The 19,741-nt window shown below is 43.2% G+C and overlaps 1 protein-coding gene across 2 annotated transcripts in view; it reads right to left on the reverse strand.

Annotated features, from left to right (window-relative positions):
• Positions 1–1,649: 1,649 nt before the first annotated feature.
• UVRAG (UV radiation resistance associated) overlaps positions 1,650–19,741 on the reverse strand; it is a 329,246-nt gene continuing 311,154 nt past the window's right edge. For both annotated transcript variants that reach the window (XM_027579444.1, XM_027579443.1), the window contains one exon: positions 1,650–5,139. In XM_027579444.1, the coding sequence (XP_027435245.1) occupies positions 4,437–5,139 (703 nt within the window). In that variant the 3' untranslated portion in view covers positions 1,650–4,436. The remainder of the gene's footprint in view (positions 5,140–19,741) is intronic.

Consider the following 19,741-nt stretch of genomic DNA (forward strand, 5'->3'; position numbering starts at 1 on the left):
GCTGTTTAAGAGAATATTTATGGATGAGGTGGGCCTGAATAAGCTCATCTGCCAGGTGTTAAAAAACATACAAATTAAGCTAATTAGGCTTATAGACCATGTCTCAACACTGTGTCCATACCACCCACTAAAACACCTCAGAACACTTGACATTTGTTTAGAGCTTAGTTTTTCAAAAGCCCAGTTTCAGCCCTGACACATTCTCAATGTGTACAGAATAAATATCTGCACTTCAGTTGCCCCCCTCCGGCCCCCATGGCCTGGTATAGATGATGCCAGAAATCCTTATTGAAGGACTAACTCCTCCCAGTGTGCATGGTGCTTTGCAGTGATCACTAAGTGCTTTCATAAAAATATTGATCTCTTTTAACACTAAATCCAACCCTGTATGGGGCGGGGGTGGGGGGCACCATCCCTACTCCACAGAGCAGGGGCCAGATTCAGAGATGAGGTGGCTGTGCCCAAGTGTTAGAACGGGAAATGGTGAGAACAAGTCTTGGGCATCCTGTCACTAGGTGGTGGCCTCCTGTAGAACAAAAGGGACCACCGTTGATGGCACAGGCTCCATAGAAACATAAGGGTAAGGATAGAGTTCACTCCAATTTTTTAGCTTAAGAAATGGCAGGGGGGGTGGGGGCCCTTAAAAATTCAATGACTTGAGCAGGGTCACAGGTTCAAAGTGGCCGAGTTGGGGCCTGGGAGTCAGCTTCTGCAGATCAGATGTTGGCTGCGCTGTGTCCGCCCAGTACCTGCCCTGCCCGTTACCCAGTACTTACCCTGAAAACATCAGGATGCAAGGAGGCGCCTCTTTTTCAGACAGACTTCTTTTTTTTCACAACAAAATAGGAAAGAAGATTAAACAGACTCAAGTCTGCTTACCACTACTAAAGTCCAGCCCCGACTTGGCTGCCGGCTGCTACTCAGATCTAACCAAGTTACTCTTCTGCTTCACCGCCTGGAAAGGGTGCCTCCCAGCTGTGTCTCCGCCCCCCGCCCCCCCCCCCCCCCCCCCCCCCCCCCCCCCCCCCCCCCCCCCCCCCCCCCCCCGCAAGCGTCTAAATCTCCTGTCTCAGCACCTGACGGCCTTCCCCACCGGCCTGCAATTCAATCTCTCCTCACCTTTCTTCACGTCCACTCAGGCCACTAGCAGGGGAAACTTGCCAATTTGCAAACACTCGAGGCCCTGCCTTGCCTCTGGGCCTTTGCCCATGCTGTGCCCTCCACCTGCAATGTCTTAAGACATCTTTCATCCTATCTAGCTTTCATCTGCTTGACCTCCACGAACCTTTCCCAATCCCTGAGTCAGTGAGCTTTCTCTGCATTCCACACCCTGGCTATACATCTCTCCATCACAGCATTGATCACACTGAATTCTAACGCATCAATACGCCCATCCCCTACCCTCCACCCCTAGAGCACATGGCAGAGGCCAAGGCTTATTGGTCTTTGTATTAACCTTGCTTAGCCCAGTCCCTCACAGAGAGAGAGCTAGCTCAGTAAATGTGAAATGGCTGGTTGACGGTTTTACGCACAAGGTTTTCATAGTTAACTCAGCTTCAACATGAAGTTCAAAACAATGAAGAAGACGGGACTCAAACATGGCAGGGAAATAACATACACTTTTACTCTCAAAATAAATACTAATCAATTTTATTTTATAAATACAGATGCTGAGTTTTCTTCCAATTACCAACAGATCAGTTTCACATGCCATTTATTATTGGTGGTGGTTTAAAAAATTATTTAAATAACCGGTTAGGTCAAGATAAATGGGCACCATTAGAACTGCTAAAAAAATATAGCTGGATACAATCTTCCAAAACTAATATTCTGAGGGGGAAAAAAAATCTCTGGAATTTCTAAAGTGGGTAAGGGGAAGTGGAGAGAGAGAACACAATCAAATATTCATTTGATAACATTTGCCGGCTGTTAAAATTGTCTCAGCTACATGAAAATGGAAAGGGCTCTTAGCAGTTCCGACATGGATAGCAGTGAATTGCATTTCAGCTTATATCCTCAAAGCAGATTTTATTTTTTAGTGATTTACAAGACTAATTAAAAAGATTAGTAGGAGATAGTAACTCATCTCATATTTTGGCCTTGGACACTTTAAACAGAAGCAAAACAAATTCTGCAGCTTTGGAAAATGTCGAGTAGAGTTCCTCCTGAAGATATATAATACTGCAGGTTCTACCCAAGGCAAGGCCGCAACTGGAGGCACCGAACAAACTCAAGGAAAACCTGAAACCCCAACCAAAGGAACCCAAACCTAGGGGGTGGCGCTGTGAGGCATAATGTCACTGAACACAGCGTGGACCGAGCCAGCGCATGGGTAACCGGTTCTGAGCTAATGACATTTCAGCGACAGGGCTCCGTGCTGTGGGTCCCAGAATTAGGAAGTCCAAGACAGAAGACTGACAGAGCCCCAGAGCCCCGGGCTCTGGCTGTGTGGAACCTGAGATGAACATTGTAACTAGGGGTGCTCATCCAAGCACGGGGATGGCCAAGACCCAGGCTCCAGGACCTGCACCTCAGTGTACCCTGTCTTTTAAGTCTGGCATGAAGTTTAAAGTCCACTCCCATCTGTGGACCTTAAGCCACATGTGATGTGCCTCCCATTGTTCAATACTAACACAGTCCTTCCAAAACCTTGTCCTTTTGGGGGGTGCGGGTGGGTGTTATTTCATTGGAGGGCTCCACACAACCCAGTCTGACGTAGAGCCAGGCCCACGGCTATCTCCCCCCTCGTGGACTCTTAACATGAGTGACAGTACACTGCGAAGAAGCTGTGACTCGACAGATGGCTTCTGTGTTAGGTCTGGAGGAGTTCCACCTCTTTCTGTGGAATAAGATGGATTTCTCCAGATCAAGTTAAAGCTTTTAATTGCTTGCAGGTCGGGTCTGTCTGTCAAGCATGGATTCAGTGAGATCTCTTTATGTGGAAAATAACAACATGAACTATTCTCCTCGATAATGTAGTTGTCAATGAGAACTTGAGCCCAAGAGTGCTTAGACAATATATGAAAAGGACCGCGAGACCTCGGAGTCCAGCTGTTGCTGAACTACCGGGCGGTGAGTGTGTGAGGGTGTTTGCGTGGCTACACAAACCATGTTGACTCAAGCCAATGACATTAGTGTGGACACAGCCACAGTTTTGGTTCAGGCTCGCCCTGTTATGATGTAACATGGAGATGCAGGTTCAAGATGAATGTCAAAACTGGAAAAAACAAATCGGGTCAAGTGAAGCAACTTCAGTTTTTATTCTTCTATACAATACAGGGATATATGCATACATTTTCCTTAAAGAGCTTGCAACCCTGAGGCAATGTCCTTGGGTATATAGAGTATAGAGCAATAGCAAATGAGATCTGAGCTCCAGGAATGAAACCGGACTTCGAGAACATGATTTACTACGAATACACCTGCACATACACCAATGGTATCTACGCCTCATCTAAGCCTCTTCATCCAGTTAAGCCCAAATGCCTTGTGGTCTGCACATCAGACAGCCTGACTCTCTCCAGATCCTACATCCTACCCAGCATCTTCCTTTCCAGCTGGAATTTAATACATCAGCATGGAATTTACATATAGGGATTTCTGTCTGGTGAGTGCATTGCCAGAGAGCATGCCTGGTTTTGGACTACAGCAACTGCCCACATAGAAACTCTGGCCCCCAAAGGGGACTGGATACCATCTGACTGTTGTAATCTTGCGGGGGGGTGGGGTGTCCTTGAGCGTCCCCTGGGATCTACCACAGAGGTGAGGTTTTTCCTCTGATTTCAGGGTTATACCAAGCTGGGGAGGTGGAAGGTGTTGGCTTCTGCATTCAAGAACCAGTGAATCTGATGTCCTCAGTTTTCAGGGTGCACAACCCATCCACTGTGAAGATGGGGCAGCAGATGGGGTGACTGGGGGCGGGGGCAGGGAGGCCTGGGTGTAAGGAGACCATTGTGCTTCTTATTCATCAAACTCATGGATGGTCAAAGGTCTTTCAGTAAATGGTGAAAACCTTTTTTGGATTATTTGGTTTTCCCAAGCTTTATAAACTATGGTGAGGGCAAATGCTTATGAGAAACTAAAAGTGAGTTTATTATATTATTTATATATTATCATCTCCCCTCCGAGGATAGCACAGAAGTGTAAATTAAAAAGCAGACAAATACCTATACGGTGACTCGAGCTAGAGAGTGACTTTTGCCTTAAAACGATCGTCAGGCCTGAAAAGCAAATCTTGCAAGCAAAATCTAACTTTGTTTGGCCCACTGATACACATGATCCTGAGTCCCTCCTTGATTTACAAAGTCTGTTTTTTGAGGAATATCCTCCATTAATTAATATTCATTTTGTGTCATAATTATTACAAGGGGTAACCAGTGCAGCTTTATCCTTTTAGGCAGCGCCCCTGTCCTGGTCCTACTGGCTGTCTGCTCACTTCACTTATCAGAACTCCTGCGTGGCCGGCGGAAGCTGGACACGTTTTCATTCAGTGCATAGATCCTTCGGGAGAACTCTTCAAATTCTCCCAGAACTTGCTCGTCACACTCCACTGCCACGGCACTATCCACCGGGATGCAGTTAAAGGCTTCCAGCTGATCGCCTGAGGTGAAACCTGTGGCTTCCATGCCGATGATCTCTTCTGCTTGCTCCACAGTACAGCAGAGCTCGGGCTCTGAGACTGGGTGGAAGTCCCCCGGGAGGTGGACGCCGGGGGAGCCAGCCTGCTCGCTGGGCAGCAGAGTGCCATTGACGGTGGCTGCATGCCCGGAGAGGGCTTCTTCTTGTTCCTGGCTAGTGTTCACACTCGCATGACCTCCGTTTAATCTGTCACCCAAAGCAACTCCTTTTTTCTTGTTTTCTTTGGAGAAGTCCAAGGAGGTATCCAGGGAGGAGGACAGAGATGTTGTCTTTCTCTCGGACTCTCCTATGGAAGGGATGGCGGGAACAGGCTGGGCGAGTGCTGAGTTGTAACTAGGGGGAGGGGTTTTGTACTGGAGTCTCTCATTCTCTGAGCTGGCCCGTTTTCGGTGTCCTTTGTCTGGGGACGGGATCCCCCCAGAGAATCCTACATCTGCGCCTCCAAATATGGAGCTTTGTCTCTTTGGAACAGGGATTGCACTGGAGGTGTGATGTCTGTCGCTGGAAGACAAACAAAAATGAGAAGTTACTTTCAACTTCTGAACTCAGCCTAAGCCTTCTGGACCCAGAGACAGGAAACGACATACTTAGGTTTGAGAGAATAAAAATTGATAATAATCAACCTTAGCATTAATTGTAGTGTCCAAATGCAAGAAAAAACATGAAGCATTCTGAATTCAAGTTTGAGAGCTTCCTTCAAGAAGGATACAAGACACACCAAAATATATCCAGAGGACAGTGCTCAGGGTGGGATGGGGGATGGAAACGATGTCGTGTGGGGAAGAGTTGAAGTAACTGGAGGCATGGGATCTGAAAGAAAATTATCTGAGGGATGTAATCAACCCCATGGCTGAAGTGCTATCAATATCCTTATTCTTGTTTTATATATTCAACTCTTAGGGTACCTGGGTGGCTCAGTCGGTTGGGCAGCTGACTCTTGGTTTTGGCTCAGGTCATGGTTGTGGGGTCCTGGGATTGAGCCCCGCATCAGGCTCTGCACTCAGTGGGAGTCTGCTTCAGGATTCTCTCTCTCCCTCTCCCTCTGCCCCTCCCCCTGCTTGTGCTCTCTCCCTCTCTCTAAAATAAATAAATAAATGTTAAAAAAATATTCAACTCTTATTTTATCTTCATAAAGCAGGCATCCTTATTTGGCAGAGAAGTTACATGACTTGTTCCTGATAACCTCAGGGAGGTGGTGGCAGGCTAAACCAAAACCCCTGACTCACGACTCAGTGATCAACAGCTTTTCTGACGCCCAGCGCGTTACGGAACTGGCGGGGTGGGGGTCTGCACCTATGTCTATACCTGCCTAAGAGGTTATTATCTAATACCTAGATCCAGCTATTTCTTTTAATGAAACATTAACTTGGAAAACTGCTTCTCCTTCATAAGGCTATGTAAACACACATGGTTTACACACATGTGCAAACACACAGGGTTGACAATACTCGGTCTTCAGTGCCTTCTTCTGAACTTCACTTCCTTCTCAGGAAGAGACTTTAGGGCCCGCAATAACAATCACTGTTTCGCTATACAAAGCATTTTGTTTCTAAAGTAATTTCATATATATCGTTTCACTTGGTTCTCACAAAAACCCTGTCAAGAAAGCAGGGTAATACACTATTACTCTTGAGTCTGAAACAATAAATAATCACGACTTTTAATGGAAGTCGAGCATCTAGACCCTGGAAATGATGGTCATGTGATATGCTGTGCTAGTTGAGCCATCCTGGAGTATCGATCTCTGTTCTAGATATTACACTTGGATGAAGCCAGTCAGCTCAATACACCGGTACGAAAAGACTGGGCCCAGAGACAGGAGGTGCAAACACAAGACCCGTTTGACTTGTATTCTTCAGAGGAGGACACATACAGAGAAGTGGCTGCTCACAAAACAGCAGCTACGAGGCAGGCACAGAGGCTAGACTTGAAACTAAACCCACCCACCAAACAGCTATCACACGAGCCAGGCCTTGGGGAGGGGAAACACGCAAGACAGAGCAGGTCTGCCTCTGAGGAGCTTCCAGTCTTGCAGGAGAAAGACAGCCATAATTACCGAAATAATACATTGTCAAATTACAGTTGTGATAAGTGCCCTGAAAAAGAAGGCAGGATCTAGGGCCCCTTCCACCTCTGTCCACAGCCACAAGCCCTCGTACCAGCTGCCTGCTCCCTCTTTTCTCAGATTTTTTCTGATGCTTGATTATGCCTGTGGTCTCAGACACCTAAGAAAGGGTTATTCTTCTTGCAAAAAGGCAACCACCAGGCTGCTAATCCATGGGCTCATCAGACTCCGTAGCTTGGCTGTAAGTGTTGGTGCCAGGAGAGATTTCATAATCAGGGGTAGTCACTGGTGCACATAGAAAACAAGGCAAGTAGACCAGCAAATTACTGTTTTTAGTTCTCAAGAGAAACAAAACAGAGAAAAATCTACTGGCCTTAATCTAGGTTTTCAGTTAATATGTTGTCAAAACTCACAGTAATTGGGTAAGCCACACATTTTTGCCAACCTTGTTGTTTTTACTCTACCACTTGCTGACAGTATCCCTCTCTAAATGATTTTGCAGGGGGCCTAGGGAATCAAACCAAAACAGAGCATCAGCACCACCCACAGACTTTCTACTCTGGGCAGCCAGGCCAAGCTTTCAGTCGCCACCCCAGCCCAGGAATGGGGGATAAATCACGTGAACCAGCCTAGAATGCTGAAGGGTGCTATCGCTGGAATACAGCCAGAGGTCTGGGGCTTGACCACTCATGGCTATGAAGGGTGAACGACAGGATAATCCCCACCGCCACTGCCACCCGCCCCCACCCCACAAGCACCCTGTTCCACTTCTCTGCTGGGCTGCAGGGGGGCTGATAAAAGGCAGGGCAGGAGAACAGGCTTGGGCACAACAAGCTGTGCTTACGACACAAGAGGAAAGGGGGTTTTGTAGCCCTCTCAGATTCTGAGACTCTCTGAAAGCTCTCCACAACTTTGTACAACGGAAAACTAACAAAGTGTGACATCCCTCCCCTCAACTATAATGGGAAGGGAGCCATGATTTTCTTGCCCATCAATAAAGCTGAACTCTCACATCTACCTTGTGGCAAAGGTAGGTAGGTGGATGGGTTATGTGGTTTGTTCAAGGCTGCAGAACCCACATCTGAACTAGATTCGGTCTGCCTCCAGAGCCCATGCTGTCTGTTGTGTCCCAAGTGGGAACATCACATTCAGATTCAACTAACATTTGCTAACTGCTAATGAAATGCCCGACCTCAAGCTAAATGCCATTACATAGGCTTTCTCATTTAACCCACCCAGCCTGTCTCTAAGCTCTGGGGTGCTACTCCTATTTTAATGGATGGATTCTAAGGTTTTGCAAGGTACAGACTAGCATTTTCTGACATCCTGACATCAAAGTTCCTTTAGATTTTTAGGAGAACCCAGGTAATGACAGTATCAGATACAATCTGGAAAGCCCAAGTAACAGGAAAATGTTCCCCCTGGAGAATGGTAAAGAAATCAGTTACTATAGGTAGTCAGGAAAGTCTCCGTGTCTAGAGTTTGCCCTTCAATCACCACATGTTGTCTTTCCCCCATTTTTAGCCACATGTAACAATACCTTTTGAAACTTTTTATTAAAGTCTTTCTTATAATCTTAAAGAGAGTAAGTTGAAGAGAAGGGGATCTTCTTGATAACGCTGGGCTATCGATACGAACATGTATGACTGAACTGTGACAAGGGGAGGAGATGACAAGACGCTCAGTGGCGTGGCGTCTGGGTCTCAGGCTCTCCCGCCCTCACCCACGCTTCCCTGGGTCCTCTCTCACCACCGGGCTGGCGGTGCACCTGAGACAGTGCCCTCATCTGCAGGCCCTTGTCTATTGTTAATGTCTGCTTTGGGCTCGCTGTGCCCGCCTGTGGTGGATGGCCCGAGAACTGTGTGCAAAGTAAGAGTACAAAGGCCTGAGTGAGGGGCATATCATGCTTGACTTTATGAGTTTTGTAACATTAGTTTTGGCTGCTCAGAGTTAATTTTTTTTATTACTTCCAGGATCTTAGCAGTGGTCCAGATTTTTCAGATAGCTGAGTTCTAAACAGCTCAAGTGTTGAATGATTACATTAAAATATATACAAACACACATGCATTTTTAATTATTATAATAATTTATACTCCCCAGAAAACTAAAAAAATACAAACTATATAAAAAATAGAAATCACTCACAAGCCCATTACCTATCAAATAACCACAATTAATTGAGTATTTTGTTTTTAGACTTTGATTTTACATTATGTGTGTTTAAAAAAGAGAAAAAAACCTAAAGTTATGTTTGTGGCCTATATATACAATTCCGTACCCTGCCATTGGATTTCATTAAAACCTTTTGGTAAACAATTCTAAACGGCTGCTCCATTGAATGGAATACCATTCCCTTATTTTGTATTTCTAAAATTTTACTATTAAAAAACAAACTGCTACAAGCATCTCTATATAGAAACACAATGTATAGATTTTTGATAAAATAATTTGGATTTTAACATTTAAAAGAAAGTTCGCAGAAGAAACCTTTGTTACACATTTTAGTACAAGCTAAAGTCTTAAAATAAGAAGAGGGGCGTTTTACCTCTACTACCGCCTAAAATACAGAAAGGTAGCAATTAAAGAGGCAAATGAGAGATGAAAAAAGAATGCCTGGAAGGTTTCAAGATTCTTTCTGTCTGATTACAGTCTGGCTTAATGACTATTTCATCTAAATGGAAGAAGAGGTCGAAATGCATAGACTTACTAATTACATGACCAATTTTTAAAGGCTGTTGACAATTTACTTATCAAATGAAATTAGTACATTATTTAAGTTGTGATGATGAGTCACTTATTGGGAATTTTTACTCTTAGAAACAAAGAGAGTAAACCTGGATGTTTTGGGGAGGGGTGGATGCTGTAGGAAACATGGTAGCTTTGCTTCATCCTCCACTCTAGCCAGGGGTCCCTAAGTGTCCTGCAGCACTAGATCAGGGCCCAAAGTCTGAGGTTTGGCAACTGGACCGAGTCCCCTAGTTCACCGCACACATTCTCATTAGCCATTTGCCTTGAGTGGATGTCTTTTCCAGCTTGGCCTAGGTCCAAACTGGAAACCTGGAAACATGACATCTGGGGTTTAATGCTGAAATTAAAAGGAATTTATTAAAAAACAACCACCCAAAGATACTGTAATTGCCAATTTACCAGGCCACGGTTTAGGGAACCATGCGATAGGTTGTTGAATAATTGAACCACATCGGGACTGTTAGATTACTTCATAATCAACCTTTTGCTACAAGTACAAAAGGATACCCTAGAGTCATAAACAATAGCCTGATGAGGGAGAAGCCAAGTAGTTTGGAGTTTAGAGATCAAGGAGGGCAGTCTGGTTTAAATTTGGCTTCTTTGATCAAGTCTTTTCTGATCTCTCTAAATTAAGGTGATTAATTTATTTCTCATTCTGTGAGTCCTTATTTATTGTAGTCAGTTACCTTTTGTTATGTCTTCAGCTGTATCTGGAGAGAGTGCTGGTGATGACAGAGGATGCTCAAAACGTGGATTCTACTCCAAGCTCTGCAACGATGACTGTCTATTTGGAGTTACAATTTAAGTCAGACTCTGCACTTGCTCATTATATGACTATACGACTGTAGGCAGCCCCTCATCTTCTTTGTGCTTCAGTTTTCTCCTTCATAAAACAGATCACTGGACTACAGTAAGAATTAAAGAGAATAACGCACTTGCAATCTTAACAGAATGCCTGGCATATATGCTACTGGCAGCAGTAGCTGTTAATTGTGGTTGCTGTCATCAGCTTCCATGGGCTTCGGATTCCAAAAGAATTGCCCTCATGTTACAGAAGGGGTAACTGAGGCTCAAAGGCATTAATGTCTGGGACCATAGAACACAGGTAATCAGAAATAAAGACCAGAATCTCGGTCTCCTTCCTCCTGCCACGTCCTCCTATACGGAATGCTGTTTAGAATAGGGACAAACAGAACTCTTCCCACCTGCTCCAGCCCCACTTCTGCACAGAAGGGAGCCAGCTGCAAGAAGGAGAAAAAGAACTGAGGCAAGTGTAAAAGAGTTCTGAAGGAAAAGAACTAACTCAAAAGCAAAACATCGCCCCAGTTTTTTTTCTTTTTTCTTGAAGACATGGGGCGGGGAAGGCTTTATGCTCAACTGCCTCTATTTACATGATCTACCAAATGCTCAGGGACTATAAAAACTTCCCAGAATCCTTGGAGGTACATTCCAATTGTCCCCAAACCCCTGATGTATCATTTTTCTATATGAATCTAGCTTTGGGGAGAAAGAATTTTTGTAAGAGGGGAATTTCTGTTGTCCCAGCCTAAATATGGAGGACCCTGCTCTGCCTTTTATGACCGTAATACGGATACTTTGCCATGAAGCCAACCTGGGAGACAGCAGAACCCAGTTCATCCCCACCCCCTGCCACTAATCTTGCCTCTGCCACTTTCTTCTTTCTTCTCTTCTTTCTGCTAGTTTTATTGCTTAAAGCAATAGCCTCCTTTAAACAGAAGGATTGGGAGCGAGAAAACAAGGTAAGAAAGCACTGGTCCAAAATGTGTTTCCATTTCTGCGTCTCTCTATATAATGTTCCAGATGTCGGTAAGAAGCCCCGCCAGCATGGGGCACGGGACACAGGACATTACTGAGCACTGACCGCTCTGAACCAATGTCTCCTCTTCTGCAAAACGTGAAGATCCACCTAACAATGCTTAGGGTAGGAGTAAAATTCTTAGCACAATGAATAGGTACTCCATAGATTGCTATTAATGATAGAACAGCAGCAGCTAACATTAACGGAGTGTGATGAAGTAGGTATTCTGTTGATAGCTTTCTACGTGGTCTTGCTTCATCGTCACATCTCTATGAAGTATTACGAACGTCATCCTCCTTTTACAGATGAAGAAACTGAGGCTCAGAGGTTACGTCACTTGCCCGAGGTCAAAACAACCCACTGTGCTTGAACAACTGCAATCTGACTAAATAAATGTTAGTTTCGTTCTCTCTCTCAGTCCCCAGGGCTTGCCACCAGAACACTGACATTTGATCAGACTTCTATTTGAGGGAGGAGTGAGACTCAGAGGGATAATTTTTAGGCTAAGTGTCTTAGTGTCTTTTTTTTTCTTTTCTCTTCCTGCCTCTGTTATTAAGTTTGGGTGGCTTTTTTGGCTTCCCAGGAACTGTTGTTCTGTTATAAGAATGCTGATGGATTCCAAGCATCAATTATGAAAACAGGAAGACACCTTGCCACAAAACGATATAAATGTGGAGACTTAGGGGAAAGGGAAATAGAGGAAAAATGTAAAGATTTACCACATCGAGGCAGTTCTTGAAGGCAGGGTGAATTTTTAGCCATTTGAAATGATTTTGTTCCCTATTCTCTTTCAGATTCACTTGTGCTGGTTTTATCTGTCTACAACCAGGTTTCATTCTGTAAGGTACTGGGAAAGAACACAGTTCACAGTCTCAAATATGTGTCTTTCCCTCCTACAAAATGTTTCCTCTGAGGAACATTACTAGATCACAGCTGGTCAAAATGCTAAGTCTTGATTGTCTGGATCCTGGCCAAAGTCTACAGCTACAACTCGGTGGACTAAGAATACTTAAAAAGAAAAAAATCCCACTTTTTTAAACAACATTCGATCTTCTTTCTCCCCCTGCAGCAAGCTATGACCTCACGGCAGTGAGGTCTCTCCATGGAGGTGTTTAAGTTGGTTTACGGCCATTAGAAATGTTTGAAGCTCTAGGTACTACTCTGCGCCAATAGCATGTCAACTGTGCTAAAAAAGCAATAATAGTTTCTCACCTTCTTAAAGATTACTGCTTAAATAATGCAGAGCAACGCCAGGGCTACGGAGAGTGCCAAAAGCAGGTTGCCAAGGCGAAGCTGAGGTAGAATTACGTCTGTTGGCAGCTACGAAATTATGACATAAAGTTAGTTTTTTTAAAAAAACAACCTCCATATATTAGACTACTATCCTTTTTCAGAATCCAGCAAAAGCTGGGATTTATCTTCCTCCTTGCTCTCTCTCATATCAAGTAGAAGCACAGAGATTCCTTTTGGGAGAGCCAAATTTTACAGCTAGATCTTATCTCTCAGGAGGTGGCTGGGGGTTAACAGTTTTAAGCATGCAGTCTCCTGACCACAGGCAAGCAATCTAAAGGCCACTCGCCATTACCAGATAAGCGAAAGTGCTTCATCTTTGCCCTGGATGTTAACAAAAACAAGAAACAAAATAAAAATAGAAACAATCTTGGGCCAAAAGCATAGGCTGAAACCTGTGCCAATGGTCACCTTTCCCCTGGGCTCAGCTTGGAAGGTTTACTGCCGAAGTCTGACTAAATAAAAACAGAAAGTTTAAAAAGGTATAACCGAACACAGGAGCCTTTAAATTTTATTTAAACTAAGGACTAATGGAAAGATGAATTTGTGAAAGAGAAAGTTCCATAGGCAAAGGGTAAAACAAGCAAGCTGAAGAAATCCATTTCCCCAGGCTATGTGATTCGACCGAGGGCCTGGCCATCAGGCCTCCGTCGCCCTGGACAACAGGGCTTAGCTTGGGAAAGAGAGGCCTCAGCGCAGGGCAGTGGACAGAGGCTAAGGGGGTGCCCACAGGCAGGAGCCCATCTGGAGGCCAGCTCACCTTAGTCTCAAGGCTGAGCTCCCTGGAATCAGGGAATAGAGAGAGATCCTTAGGGAGATAGAGAGGGGTCTCAGGAGGAGTCAAGTCAACCACTTCACCCATCAGCTTTCACTGTAAGAAATCATCATACAAACTGATGTTTTAAAATCACATTATGTGGGCCCATTTTAAAATGGTCTGCAGAAACAGAAAGAGATGCCAGAGATGATACCGGGCCCTCCCTGGACAATACTTGGGACATGGGGAGTAATAAAGTATTTATGCTGAGAATTAGTGGGGGACAAAATAGCCCTGACCTTTGCCAGGGAGGAACAGCAATCTCACAGAGCCCAGCCTCAGGGAGACCTCAACAGAGAGACTAAAACCTTGGTCAGGGAATGTTTTCTGAATTTCAAAAAGTAGACTTGCAGAGAGAAAACTAAAGGAAGTTCTAGGCTCCAGAAGCCAGTGACAGACTCTGTGAAAGATACTGCTAAAGCTGAGCTACCACTACATTTCTAATAAGCTCTGACATGAGCTGAACCATGGGGCTTTAGTGCTTTGTTATTTTAAAAGAAAAACGAAGAGCTCTGCCTCCATTTCCCGAGACGCTGGAGGCCTTCAGAAGAACTGCCCGAATTACACTTAGCCACCATCTAATCATTACTTAGTGACAGACTGGGGGGCTCCAGGGGTAATATCTGGGGAACCTTATCTTTGGTAGTCCTCCAGACTATGAAGAGGTGCAGCATGAAACTGTATGCATATTGACAAAGAATTTACTCCCTAATTCAAATATATATTGAATGTCTCTTATGCACTAAAGACATTTTCAATAATGATTGAAAATAAGGCCACAGCTCCTGCTTTGTAGCGCTTACCCCAGAGTGGGAGAGGACACATACCTGTCACAAAATTATGACAAAAATGTAAAATGATAACCTCTGACACATGCTGTGCAGGAGAGGACATGGGCTTAGAGAGTGTGTAACAGAACTGACCCAGAAAAGGCCAAGAACTGAAGGGTTAGAATTTTTCACCAGGTAAAAATTGGTGGGCAAGAGCATCTTCCAGACAAAAGGAAGGGCATATGCTAAGACCCTATGTCAAGACAGAGAACACATTTGAGGACCCAAAGGGTCATCAAGTGGAGAGCAGCATGGTAGAAGATAAAGCTGGAGAGGGAAACACGGAGATCATGCAGAAGTCCACAGACCATGTTGGTAATTTTTCTCTTTAAGCCTTTAAAATGTTTAGGCTAGTGGTGTGGGGGCGGGGAGGGGCGAAGGTGGTAGAAAGAGAGATCTATTAATTGATTGATTGATCTGTATTTTGGAAAGTGCCCTTTGGCTGAAGTTGGACAATAGACTGGAGGGGCCCCAGAGCGGACACTGGGGACCACAGGCTGTGTGGCAGTGTAGGTGAGAGACGATGGGGGCTTGGAAATATACCAATATAGACAGGCAGACCCATCAGGGGAAATCAGCGGGTGTTGCTAAGGTTAGATGTGGGGATGAGAGGGAAAGTGAGGAAGCAGGGATTATGAAAGCTTTCTGGCCACTGTGAACGAATGGGTGGAGATTCCATTTGCTGTAAACAGAGCACCAGAAGCCCACGATGCTCATGGGGGTTGGGATGGACGGCAGGAAGAAAAAAACACAGGCACACAGAATGTGCCGTGAAAACATCCAGGAGGCAGTCTGAAGAGAGGCGTAATATCTGAAAAGAGACCTGGGATGAAGATTTGTACTTGTGCTTCATTTCAATGGGGGTGATAATTAAAATGATGGTGATAGGTAAGATCACCTTGGCCTGGAGAACAAACTGAGAAAAAAGAGGGTCTAGGACTGAACCTTGAGGAGCTGTTTTTTATGCTGAGGTAGAGGAAGAGGAGCTTGTAAATGAGATAAGAAGGAGCGGTCAGAGAGGAAAGAAGCAAACTAGAAGAGGGTTATGATAGCATTCCTTCTCTGAAATCACAAGGTGCTAAATAGTCCCTTGTATGAAACATTTTAGTCTTAACATTGTTACAAGCGAGGCTGTACTGAGTAACCAAGTGGGGGCCTAAAATTGTCCGGCCTGAACCCAAGGCTGGGTCACCTTTAAGTTATTTTAACCTCTCTGTGCCTCAGTTTCCTCATCAAGAAGATGAGGCGGGATAATGGGTCCTAATTCCCAGGGTTGTTATGAGGATTACATGAGTTAACTAATATATTCAAAATGCCCTGGAAGAGTGCCTGGTTTGCTGTAACAGCCATTTGACATTAGCTATAATGGCATTACTTACTATATACTGCTCTTTACTAACAGAAGAATTGTTGAGGAAGCATCATATAAAATGATCTTTAATGTTAAACTCCAAACTTAAAACACAGGGAATTGTATCTGAATTGATTTTAAACTCAAAGATCTTACTGAAGTAATCGGCGGTCACTTTTACTGCTGCAAACCCTTGTCAGCTTTTGGCGGGCACAGACCATAGTTCTACAGGCTTCTTGAAACTTAATATAGTGCTTTAGATCAGCTTATCTGCTGATACTTAGCACGTGCTAAAGAGTCCCTCCTAAAAAACACTGACTTCTTAATGCAGGATATGTAAGGGCTTTTCTGCTAATTCTTTCCCTCCATTCATTTAAATATGCCCATCTTCCAAAGCCCAATTCAAGTCCGACCTCCTTCACTAAGCCTTCTTTAACCATGTCAACTTAAAGTAATCTCTTTGAACAGCCACGGTACTTGTAATTATCCCATCCAACTCATGTTTAATATGACCACTTGTGTTTCAACACCTATTTCAGTAGACATTACTGACATCCACATTCACTGCCTAGCAATCTGCTTGGCTCTGGAAATAACGAAACGTATAAAATAAGGTTTCTATCAGTAAGGAGTTCCCACTATAGTCGAGAAGATGGAAAGAGTTAACCAATAACCAGCACACCACGGGGCTTTGCGTACAATATATACTTTGTATATTGTAATGGAGGAGGGAGCCGGTCTTCATCTGGAGGACTCATCACAGGAGGCTATATTCAATTGGCATCTTGAAGGACAAGGGGGCGTTAACCAGGCTGTGTGTGTATATAGAGGGAAGAGTAAGAAACGATGGGAAGGATAGTTTAAGGAGGATATGTGTGCAGTCCAACAATGGAGCCAAGTCTTGTAAACACTGTAAGGGAGAACTTGTCTTCTATTTCTTGAAATCTACTCCTTCACTTTCCGATCTAATGTAGTAAAGATTTAGTGAGTATTAACTGAACTTACTTGTTTTATGAATAAATGGATTTAATTAGTTATACTCAAAAGGAATAATTTATGGTTTTTTCTTTTGGCAATGTGTTGAGAAACATTCTGTTAATATAAAAAAAAGGTAAAAAGAAGAATACTACACGGTTACTTATAACATGAAAAAACTATTTAAAGATACAGCTATAGTAAATCTAAATGAGAATATTATGCAACCATTAAAATGATGCTAAGAAGTTTTAAATGGCAGTTATAAGAGGCTTAAGATATGATATACAAAAAAGTCTGGTATGTACAACTGTATCAGCGATGCTGTCCGACACTGTAGCCACTAGTGTATCTGCAATGTGGCTAAGCTGGGTCTGAGATGTGCTGTGTTAAAATATATACTGGATTGAGAAGGCTTAGTATGAAAAAAGGAATGTAAAGTATTTTACGAATAATTTTAAAAATCATGATTATATGTTGATAAGTTATAAATGGATTTTATTGGGATTAAAGAATATATTATTAAGATTAATTTACCTATTCCTTTTTACCTTTTTATAATACAGCTGCCAGAAAATTTAAATTTACATATGTGGCTCAGACTATATTTCTATTGGACAGTGCTGGTATAGACCACAGGATCTCAACTATGTAAGAAACACACAGAAAACGGATCAACTTAACAATGGAGTTTGTTCCTAGATTCTGGGGTTATTGTTCTCCCTTCTTCTGTATATTTTTACATCTTCCAAATCTGATTCATTGAGCACTTATTATTTTATAATCAGAAGGAATTAATAGAAATAAACAAGATACACGTGAAAAACAAAGAGAAAAAGATTCCAAGTTGGTTCAAGACTTGGTTGCCGGAGGTTGAGAAACGAAGCCCAGGGATACCCAAATGACCTTCTGTCACTGATGGAGTGGTTAGCACACAAAGGATGTTGGCCACAGCTGTTCTCCATCCTGACTGGAGACAGAAAAAAGCGGAAATGGGTGTTAACCGCAGGAGGGGGCCTGTAAGTTAAATATAGGGAAGAATTTCCTGAAGCGAGGGTGTTTAAACTCTGGAATGAGTTATGGAAGAAGCCTGGTCCCCCAAGGTCTTTTAAAATACTACAGATACCCACATGCCTTGTGTGTTCCTGTCTAGAGGCAACGAGATGCCTTGTAAGGTCCTTCTAAAATAGCGATCTTAGAGTAAATAACTCCAATAAAACTTTCGTTTTCATTTATTTTTGACCAGGCTTCAGTTTTCATATTAAGGATGCCAGCCTGCAAGAAGTACTTGAAAGGCAAGACCATCTGATGCCGCTACCTTAAGTGGTACACTTGAGACTTCAAAGACAATGTCATTTGATCTAAATTTAAAACTAACATCAGTTAGACAGCATGTTTTTTAAGTCCCTCAGGGTCTCCTGCCAGAAACACTAGTTAGCCTAAGCATGATGGAGGGAAGGAAAGAGGACACATTTGCTTTTAAAGAGGATTTAAAAAGTTGCTAATACTGGATACTGCCTCATTTCCAAAGGTGAATAGTTTGGCTTGAGAGCCAAACTATTATATTGTTACCCTCAGCTTTTAAAGAAGGTAGACTGGCTCACTTGCTCTTGATTTTCATTATCCTCAGTTTACTTAAGAAAAAAAAAAGACTTTCTTAAAATGTGCCAAAGTTCGTTCTTTCCTTCCTTCCTTCCTTTAGCTGTTCAGCTTGGTCCTCTCTATTTATGAAAAGGAATGGAAGACTAGATAAAAAGTAGTTCAGCAGAAACACTATCTAGAGATTTATACCACTTAAGTGAGATGACCATACATAAAGCCACTAGTCGTTCCTTCCTAAGTCACATCATTAAGTACTAGAAGGAATCTGAAGAAATATCCCAGCAAGCTGCGGAATAGTCAATGATGCTTCTCTTTAGTGTCCCATCTTCAATAAGGTCACTGAAATTGACGTGGTCTCTATAAAAAAGGCACACCTGGTCCTAAAACGTCAAACAACTCAGACCAAGGTTGACCTCCATCGGTTAACAGACTGTCCACTGAAGCTGGGTCTCAGGCTCCAGGCCCCACATGACAGCAAGAATGCACAATGCACAGGAAAATTTTTGCAAGTCACGTCCTTCAAAATATTAATTTGTTTTATCTATTCATTTAGATTCTAAACTAAACAACTGTCATCTAAACAAAGCAGGAATTATCTTACACTTTTGAATCTTTTTCGTCTCTTAAATACTGCTCTATGCAGAGGAGACAGTTAATGAATTGTTAAAAGCATAAATCCTACTTAATAATATTTTGCACAGTCCTTTTTAGTTTATAAATCGCTTAGACATGATCTTATTTGCTCCATACAACTATGCTTGGGAAATAAGGCTGGTGCTATTAACTCCATCTAAAGAAGTAATACTCAAAAACAATTTATGAAAATTAAGTGACAGAGCTGAAGTTGGAGCCTACATTTTTTGATTCCCAAATCTAGTGCTCCTTCTGCTATATCACGCTGCCTTGCACAAAGCTGCTGGTTTAAGCTCTATAGTCGAGAAAAATTAAGCAGAATAAAAAATTCCATGTATAAAGCAGGACAGATGGTTTTGAAATCCCACTTTTATCATGTCTTATTCTGAAAATAACAACATGAAATTGGAGGACAGCAAACACTGGAGGCAAGCATATGTTTTAGGCCAACCCATGTCCTTCCTTCAGTTTTCTTGTTTCTTCAGGGAATGGAGTTGAAACATAATCATTTTTGTTTCTTTTTGTTCTTAAAGTTCCCAAATTCTTCACAAAGTTTTAAGATTCTGAGTTTCTACCTCTCTGAGTATATGGGGTAGGATAAGCTTCAAAGATTGTTTTTACCAGAACTGCAGCCCTGATATTGTAGCAGTGTATTTTTCTAGTACTCTGGACTTGACTCTGTTGCATTTCCCTGTGGAAGGTAATAGGTGTTAGGTGGTAGTTGGCACAGAGACAGGAGAGCTGGCAGGGCAGAGAAGGAGAAAGATGACCACTGACTAAGAAGGGGCAGCATCGTGTGATAAAAAGACAAGAGCCAGATATCTGGGTTTCTGGCCCTAGCCGTATCACGTAGGAGCATGTGACCTTGGCAAATCACTTTGCATTTTTCTTTTTAAGATTTATCTATTTGAGAGAGAGAGCAGGGGGAGAGACAGAAGGAGAGGAGGAGAGAATCCTCAAGCAGACCCCCCTG

The sequence above is a fragment of the Zalophus californianus genome, chromosome 11, assembly GCF_009762305.2.
Source record: "Zalophus californianus isolate mZalCal1 chromosome 11, mZalCal1.pri.v2, whole genome shotgun sequence".
Lineage (NCBI taxonomy): Eukaryota > Metazoa > Chordata > Mammalia > Carnivora > Otariidae > Zalophus > Zalophus californianus.